We start from the raw sequence: 9,175 nt of genomic DNA, 5'->3' as shown, positions 1-9,175 counted from the left end.
ATAACATACCAAAGTCATTGTGTCAGCAAATGGCATGTTTTCTGTTTAATCCTGCGCTTGCCAGGGATCCCCCTCGGATATTTCATGGATGGCTGCTATGAATTCTGTAATCAGTGTTTTATTTGAGGGTGTAGTTGGACTAGAGGACAAAGATGCTTGATTCCCCTTAAATCTATCTTTCTTCTCTTTTTTTAAACATTTACAGAGTGAAACAGTTATAAGGAAGATACTCCTATGTATATACAGTGAGTATCTTCCTTTTGACTGTTTTCTAAATTTTCAATCCCACTCTCTTGCCAATAGAAAAGTCATTACAAGCTCAAACTGCACAGCCAAGCACTGTTCACAGCCACATAAGTTTATTTTTCAAATTCCCAAAGTGAGAATGCAAACTTTCCCAAGATTTAAAATATGTTAGGCTGAATTTTAGGGAGATATGTATAACATGACGGTATGAATCCATAAAACATATTTGAATATTAAGAGCCATTAATGCAGGAGCAAGATGATGAAGAATTAGAAGAGTTAATTTGACTCTATAATTTGACCTCAGTTTGAAATGGGAGGAGCTTCCTGAGCTGCAGGTGGATGGACACCTGTTTGCCAGAAGAAGGGCCGGCTCTGTTTCGTCCAGGCGAAAGGGACTGATGGCAGAAATAAGGGGTCACCGGTGCCATCCAGATGTGGCAGAGGCGCTCTGCTTTGACCTTGAGAAAGGTTTGAACAGTATGTAGCCACAGTCAGCCCCTCCATCAAATCCAGTACACACTGATCTTTGAGGCTGTGGTCACAAGCTTGGACCATTAAATTAAAATCACATACTGGGCGTGATTTCCATTTCAGTTTTGGTGGAGTTGTCTCCTGGGAACTGCTCACAACACAACAATAAAATACACTGTACAACATGTAATGTCTATAGGGAAAAATCCAAATCATTTAATTTAGAACACAAGACATATTTATTGCAACAAAGTGCAGGAGATAGTTATTTTCTTCTTCTTCTTCTTTTAAGTTTAATAAATGTCCACAGATGCATTACCTCATACCTCCCAGGTGGTGGCAGTAAGGGGCCGTTTCATTGCAGCCGACAACAACAAAGAGAAGAAGACAGGTTTGCTGCTGTAGCCAGTACCTCACTGGTAACATCTAATTTTATTTTACTAAAATGTTGTTTTTTTTCAAGCCGTCCGGGTAATGGCTCTGCTGCCCGAACAAGGACGTCCACAGTCGGGCTTCGACTAATGGTGAGCTGTGTCAGGCAGTTTCCAACCAGTGTGGCTGGTTAACAGGAAATAACGCCTGTCAGGGTTAGCAGTAATGTTAGCTAGCTGGAGGTTAGCCTGCTGGCTTCACAGTAACAGAGCCGTCTCACATACAGTTCAGAGAAGTCATTATGTCTCTTTAGCTGTTTATTAAAGGTAAAATATATATTTTTTTTTCTTTAGAGATAAGAGTCAAACGCTGTGGATGTGTTTCAGGTTGCTAAACGAAAGCATTCAAACTTGAAGCAGCGTTTTTAGCTAGTTACATGTAAACACAAATTACTTCAAGTTTTGAAATGTGTTTGACCAGCACTGGCAGTATGTCTGTATCTGTTTTCTGCTGATGAATCGTCCCTTGAAAAGTAAGCGAAACACCTGTGGTGCCTCATACTGACCAGTTGTTTCCTCTTTCTTTTTCCAAACTCAGCCTTAACCTGCTTCCCTTACCTTGTACCAGAGGAGCCGAGAACAAGATGCTGCTGAAGATGCCCCAGAAGCTCCTGAAGACTGCCCACTACATAGAGCTGGGCAGCTACCAGCACTGGCCCGTGTTGATACCCCAGAGGATAAGACTGTACACATACGAACAAATTCCCCTCTTCCTCAAAGAAAACCCCTACATCACCGACGGCTACAGAGCTCACCTGCCCTCCAAGCTCTGCCTCAAGAGGTGCAGAAGTGTTTCTTTTTTCTGGCTATTACTGTTGATAATGAGTCTTGAATAGGTATGACTGTCATAGTTTGTGGACATCATGCTGGTGATTGTTAGTGTGTGTTTACAGACTTTCCTCATTGTATGCGAGTTTGTATTTAAATCTTTGTGTCCTCTTGTCTGTTGCAGTATTTTTATTCTGTCCAATGAGACAGTGAATATCTGGAGCCACCTGCTTGGCTTCCTGCTCTTCTTCTCTCTGGGGGTCAATGACCTCTCCTCAGTACTGCCAGCCTCTGGAGCTAACAGAGAGGACTATGTCATCTACGCTATTGGGCTGTTCTGCTTCCAGGTAAAAGATACTTGGCTGTGTATATAACCAATGGTGGAGAGGCTATTCTTTTCACTAACTGCTTTTCTTCAGGTTGGTCAAAAAGAGTGAATCAATTTTGGATGGCCGTCCTTTTTTTTTGTTTTGTTTTTTTCATCACTGTGAAACTAAAGATGATAGGTATTCTTTACCCTCACCCTGGCCTTGTTGTTTGCTATGTTGTTTGATGTGAAACTGAATGCAAAGATGTTGTTTAATAAAAGATGCACTGCATGTTGGGATTGTGTGTGTGTGTGGGGGGGTTATACTCCTGAACTAACTAACTGTTAGGTTTTTCATTTTTGTCAGCTGTACTTACGTACTAGATTATCATTAACATCCCCATTAGCTGAACATTTCTATGTGAATAATGATATATGCAGAATCCTGTATTACAGTGTAAGTGTGAAGTGTAACAACCTCATTCATGTAGGTTTACGTTTCCTGCCGCAGGTGCATTCAGTTCACCTCGACCTGCCCACATGTGTAAGCTATTTTAAAGGTTGGGTGCGGTGTATTGTATTGTAAAGTAGGAATAGTAGTGTAGTTCAGAGTCCCCCTGGCTGCTGATGAATTGTTCAATGTAGCGACAATGTAAATTGCTTTGCACTTTAGCTGTGTATGGTTTGTATTGTAGGTTGTGTAGCTGATAATAGGATAGGAAATTTGTCAGTGTCAGTGTGAATCCTAAAATCCCTTTTTCTGTCCACATAAGTGCATGTTGTGAGTATCTGGATTGTCCTTACAAATCATTATTTCTTGAGGTCAGTTCATGTACTATAGTCACAACAGGACCTTGTTAACATAGAATCAGTTCTACATCATATAAAATCAATTTTACATGATGAAACCAGTAATGGCTCCAAATATAAATGAACTTGTGTTACATGTTGTGAACACTAAAAAATGATTTGGAGTATGTGAAGATTTTGTGTGTTTTTATCCCAGGTGTGCATGTTGTGTTCAGTGGGATATCACCTGTTTTCATGCCACCGATCAGAGAAGACGTGCCGTCGCTGGCTGGCATTAGACTACGCAGGCATCTCTGTTGGCATCTTGGGCTGCTATGTACCTGGGATCTTCTACGCGTTCTACTGCAATGCTGTATGTGTGAACACTCAAGATAGAAGTGATAGCATGTAGCATGTTTAAGAGTATGTTGGAGAGCAGTTACATGAAGGTGGAAAAATGATCTTATATAGAATTTCTACCATTAGATTATCTTTCATTTTCGCAAAATATAATACTAGCAAAGAAACAGATGCTCCAGCTGTGATTTTGCTGTATCTGATTTGTTACTTTCCTGTCTTGTAGTTCTGGCGACAGGTCTACTTGCTGACAGTGCTCTCCCTGATCCTGGCCGTCTTCTGCGCTCAGGTCCACCCTCGTTACCTCAGTAACGACTGGCGACGGATACGCATGGCCATCTTCTGCTGTGTGGCTGGCATAAGTGTGATTCCCGCGTGCCACTGGGTCTTGCTCAATGGTGGATTCACCTCTGATGTCGTACAGGTCAGGAAATACAGTCATGCTGGAAAACAAGCAAAGTTAGAGCATGGATATCCATGCTCGCACATTTTTATACACCAATTTTACAGCTTTGTTTAGAGAGGTGGTCTCTCAGTGGGGCATGATTTTTATTGTTGCTGTTATTTTAACTCTAATATGCATGAACCCTCCCCCTCCTGACCGTGCAATGTTTAGTCATGCAAATTTTGCATTTTTTTTATATGTGCAGCTGTTCCTGCCTCGTGTGATAGTGATGTACCTGATAGCTGGATCTGCCTTCCTGTTCTACGTCACCAAAATCCCTGAACGCTATTTCCCTGGTGAGTCTCTAGAAAGTCTTCTGCACTTATCCCCTAATGAGTCTACCACATAGCAAGCACTTTATATTGAATGAATGAGTGAGTGGACAAGTGGGCACAGCTCATGTCTTTCAAACCTCATGGCTTTGTCCTCAGAAGCTGTGGCTTCTAAACCCAGTTACTGTGCCCTGTACAAATTGCCTAAACACCACTAGAGGTCACTATATCAGAGGAACATCTGCAGACATAACACAGGCTTTCAGGTCAAATAATTTGGTATGGTGACAGATTTCTACAGTTTATATAATTTTCTTGATTTGTAAAAGTTAAATTTTCGCAATGTATGATCTTACAAAAGCAGCACTATCACAAGTGAACTGTGTAATTATACTGAAAAAATGTGACTGGTCATCCAGCAGACTGAAGAGGGTATTCTGTTAACAAATGCACTGTCAAACCTCCATCTGCGAGGTAGTGGACATGCATTAGGCTTGTCAGTAAAGTAGAGAGGTTAGACACATGAACTGTTCAGTTAGCTAAGGCTATAATAACAAATAATCTACAGAAAAAATAATCAAGATCAATTTCTAATGAAATTTCATGTGAGCTTGTTGTTTTACACATTACTGATACTACAGTGGACTGAAAGGTCACAGTGTTATTATTGAATCGTCACTTGGGAAAAGAAAAAAATATGTGTGTGTGTGTGTGTGTGTCTGTGTGTAAATTATATATATATTACATAATATAAGAAAGAGTTATGAACTGAATAATTTAGATTTTCTATAACCAGTATATCTGCAGATATATAACTTATTTGGGAAATATTTTTGTTTCAAATAAAAAAAAAAAAAAAAAAAAAAAAACAACAGAAAAACATCTCTCAGTAACAGTTGACAGAACAATCTGATCTCAACGTCCATTTAGTAGCTGTTCTGGAGAGTTGGTTCATCATATCACATGATCTGTATCAGCACAGAAGAGTTTGCCAGCTGTCATGAACTTGCAGATACTCAAATCTGCATTTTTTTTAAGCAGTTTAAAGACTTCTCATCCATGTTGGCTTTAAAGAATGAACTGTGAACGTCAACTCACAGTAGCAACTCATCCCTCTCTTCCTTGTCATTTCCTCCTGAAATGTGATCTGTTTTTGTACATTTTGAAGAAAGTACAAGAATTGACAAAAAATAATATATACAATATGTAATATAAAAATATGTACAGTTTATAGAGCATTTTTTAAATCTCTCCTGTCCTAGGTCAGCTGAACTACCTAGGCGCCAGCCACCAGGTGTGGCACATACTGGTGGTTGTGATGTTTTACTGGTGGCACCAGACTGCTGTACACATCATGCACTTCAGGCACACTCAGTCCTGCCCGACCCGCACCAGCAGCAGCTAAGTGAAACTGATCGAATAATGTTGTTTAAAGGCTTATCGGTTGTAGGTTAATAACCATTTAAATACACTATGTTAATATTCAAAACCTTCTAACCACAGCAGCTGCTGGTTAGAAGTTACTACCTAAAGGTCTGTCAACCACTAACTACCAGGAGCTCTAAGCTACTGGTTACTGTTAAAACACTTGTGGCCTGGGCAGCTGTTAAAGGCCAGTAACCTTTCCTAAAGTCTCCTCTAACAGTAGATATCAGCTAACGGTGGCTAGGAGACTTAAATTATCCTGACAAAAGGGCAATAGACCAGAACCTGTTATGCTTAGTAGTTCCAGGCTTTTGGCAAGTAGCCAGAAGACCTTAGTTAACCCTTTAGGGACTGTGAACTGATGTCAAAAGTGATGCAGCTGCACCACAACAACCCCCCTTGATGGACAGTAAATACAGCATGCAACCCCTGATGTTGCGTCATAGCCATTAGATCAATGCATGAAGCAAGAATTTTTATTTATTTGTAGAACAAACTGAGCTTTGATGTTTTTATTGATAATCATGTTCTCTCTTAGTTGGATTAGATAGGGATTTTTGTTTAGCAAGCAATACAATAGCCTGAGTGAACAATGACTTTTTTTGCCTATGATTTTGTTTATCTATCAGTTTGTTCAAGATTAGATTGTATGAAAGGTCCTGATAAACGGTGGAAAGCACAGAAAAGATCATGACCACTGAGAATAGCTCAGGTGTTAAGAGCTTTTGAACAAATAGTTTAAGGTCAATGAACAACAGTCTGCAAAGTATGACAAGGTGCAAAACTGAAAAAATGTAAAGGTGTAGTCTTTAGAACAAATAAAGTGGCAGTTTAACAGCTTAACAGTATAACAGTTTGGGTATCACTAGATATTTTTTAAATTTGTGTGAAATTACCCCTTTCTAGCTTGAATTCTACGGTAAAGACAATTAAATCACATTTTCTCTGACAATGCAGTCAGCAGTAGCACTTAAGATCTTACTGATTGGTCAGCTATCAGTCATAGGGATTATCACTTATCAGCTGTAGTGGTTATCAGTTGTCACTTATCAGTTGTTATTATAAAGTCTACCATAAAGGCTGGATATGTGAAAAAATATTGTCCAATTGATGCTGTTGTTTAAAAAAGACCAGTGTAAAGAGGTTCAGGTATTTTAAATAGTTATTTTTTTCCTCAGTACGCTTTTGGACAGTTACATATTTTAATGATTGTTAAGTGTTATGTTTGTGTTTGTTTCTACATAATTCCAATTGTGTTTGTACTTCATTTGCCTTATAATGTTTGAGTATTTGTACTGTATACACACTTACTGTTACAATCTGTTCTTGGTCTAGAGGTGAACATGAATCAGAACAAAATGATCAAACTCAGACAGATATCTTTGCTGTTACACCACAAGGCCAGTATGTTTTTTTTAATAGTGAGATTTAATATTTTGAACAAGTTATAAATTCAGGATGATGGGAAATGCACTGTACAGGTGCAAAAAAGAAGTGACTTTATTTTGCCTTTTTTGTGTGTGTTTTTACTCGGGAACATGGCCCTCTGATTATCACAGCTGCTTGATCTTTTCATAAATTAACTCATGATTGTTTCATCCCGTGTTTGTGCATTTGCTGAATATCATTTGTATGGTGGCACTGACTTTTGAGATGTATAATATTTATTTCAGTGCCTCTGTGAAAATATATTTTTAAACATTTTGAATGAATAAAGAATGCTGGAAAATATTTGTGATTGAGTTTGTATATTGATAACTCCTGATTTAGATTTTATGTAATAAGCTTTAATAGCAGGAAACCACTAACATCTAAATTGTGTTAAAAGCTCGGTGAGATGGTTGAACCTCTTGGTCAACCACTTGGCATAAGAATCACATTTTGGTTGGCGAGGAAACGTCATGTGTTTTGCCCTTGACTCTACTGAACAATAGAGGGCAGCATTGATACAAAAGTTGCCCATTTACTATGTAACTACTATACTACTATGCTACTATATGACTATATCCCACTAAACACAATGTTCACCTATTTCTCTCTGAGAGTGTCACTCCACCAAACAGGAACCATGTTTGTTGTCTTCTGTGGGGGTGAATCGTGCAGTAGTAGTCTTTACGTGATTCACTTAAAGAGCAGTTTGAAAATTGCATGGTTGTTTAACACAGGGACCTCCTGATGACTTGGCGGATTTGAGGTCACATCACATGCTCATATTGTCAGTGGCAGAAAAGTATAAAGCCTCCACTATCTGTCTTTACTATTATAGACAGATACTAAAAATGCCAGTCTCAGTTGCTTCAGCTTTATTTTTTAAAAATGAGAGGAAAAGGTGTTTTTCTTCATTTCGTGATTTAATTCCTGTCTGACAATGCTGTCACCTATGATTACTTTGTTTTGGAAATATGATAATTATGTTAGAATATTATATACCATTTCTTTATCACCTCATGGAGAAATGAATATTTGTGCAAATGGCAATGCAGTAATGATGTACAGATGCACAGTAATGAAGGAAAATCATCCCGATCTTTTTGACCATCCATTAAGGAGACTGTAGAAGCTGAAATACTATATGACTGTGTTTGACAACAAAGGCATAACTGGACAATTCTATATCTTTCCTTCTGATTTCGTCTTAGATCAGAAACCATAAATTTGCTTTCTTGTTAAGAGTTAAATGATGTATCCAGTAACAAGCTATCACAGCTTATTTTAGCTTTGCTCAGTAATTTAAATGTTGTGTCTCATTTGTTTATTCTATACAAATACCAAAAATTAAAAAATGACAATTTGTTGCCAGGCTATGTTTCCCAGTTTGAACCCGTCTGTTTCAGACTGTTTCTTCAGTTTTGTTGCAGCAATGAAAGGAGCTAGACATTAGATGGTAGTTGTGACATGTGCATGACTTTACATTTTCATACATGTTAACTTATTTAATCATTGACTTGTCTTGGTTAAAGCAAACAGCTTATTCTAACCATTTTTAGAGTTAATAAGTAAAAGAACGACCCTTGAAATTTACCTGAATGTGTTACAAGCATGTCTCTGTCTATGTCTCTGTTTTTTGGAGAATAGTACCGAAATGAATTGTTGAGATGACTGACCATACGACAAGACATACAGTCAGCGTTTTAAAGTATGATAATTATGTTAGCAAATAATAGCCATGATTGTATTACCTCACAGACCAATGGATAGTTATGTGGAGCCTGACACAGCAGCTCACTGTCACCTGTTAAAGCTGCTCAGCTTGTCTACATCTGCTTTCATTTAAATACTTTAAATTTCAAAGATGTAGTTGACTTGAGCCCCATTGACAAAAAGTGCCACTTCACATTTACCTTAATTTCCCCCCTATATTTATTGTTGTCATGTTTTTTTTAAAAGGTCTGTCCACTGTTACTGTCATTATCACTGTTAATTCCGCTGAAAAGTGTTTACCCTGAGGTCTGTAGAAAATCCAGACAAACTACAACATAATCTCTGGAAGGACAGATTGCTACTCAGTTCCTCAAATGTCGTTTGAAACTAATACAGTGAAGTTGGTCTATAAAACCAAAACAATGAGCTGAAAGACACTTAAATGCTGAAGAGGACTGCTGAATCTGGTTGTAATATGATGTTGGTCCATCAGTATGACGGGGCCCTTTCACATTTTATC

At 38.3% G+C, this 9,175-nt stretch overlaps 1 protein-coding gene across 1 annotated transcript; it reads left to right on the top strand.

Annotated features, from left to right (window-relative positions):
• Window positions 1-1,089: 1,089 nt before the first annotated feature.
• LOC139611427 (progestin and adipoQ receptor family member 3-like) lies at window positions 1,090-7,245 on the top strand. The gene is made up of 7 exons (XM_071466116.1): window positions 1,090-1,244; window positions 1,690-1,932; window positions 2,104-2,266; window positions 3,233-3,388; window positions 3,599-3,796; window positions 4,023-4,113; window positions 5,352-7,245. Exons 2-7 carry the CDS (start codon window positions 1,736-1,738, stop codon window positions 5,492-5,494), a joined length of 948 nt encoding a protein of 315 aa, XP_071322217.1. The 5' UTR covers window positions 1,090-1,244; window positions 1,690-1,735; the 3' UTR covers window positions 5,495-7,245.
• The last annotated feature ends 1,930 nt before the right edge of the window (window positions 7,246-9,175 follow it).

The sequence above is a fragment of the Trachinotus anak genome, unplaced genomic scaffold (genome assembly GCF_046630095.1).
Source record: "Trachinotus anak isolate AG129_WGS33_773 ecotype Australia unplaced genomic scaffold, CSIRO_AGI_Tana_v1 ptg000028l, whole genome shotgun sequence".
In the NCBI taxonomy this organism is placed as follows: domain Eukaryota; kingdom Metazoa; phylum Chordata; class Actinopteri; order Carangiformes; family Carangidae; genus Trachinotus; species Trachinotus anak.
Note: the sequence above shows the minus strand (reverse complement) of the source record. Positions and strands in the feature narration are given on the sequence as shown.

Excerpts from the sequence above, each read along its gene's own strand:
- LOC139611427 (XM_071466116.1), top strand. The coding sequence starts at position 1,736 with ATGCTGCTGAAGATGCCCCAGAAGCTCCTGAAGACTGCCCACTACATA. Across the intron at positions 1,933-2,103 it reads TCCAAGCTCTGCCTCAAGAG|TATTTTTATTCTGTCCAATG; the intron begins GTGCAGAAGTGT and ends TGTCTGTTGCAG. Across the intron at positions 2,267-3,232 it reads TTGGGCTGTTCTGCTTCCAG|GTGTGCATGTTGTGTTCAGT; the intron begins GTAAAAGATACT and ends TTTTTATCCCAG.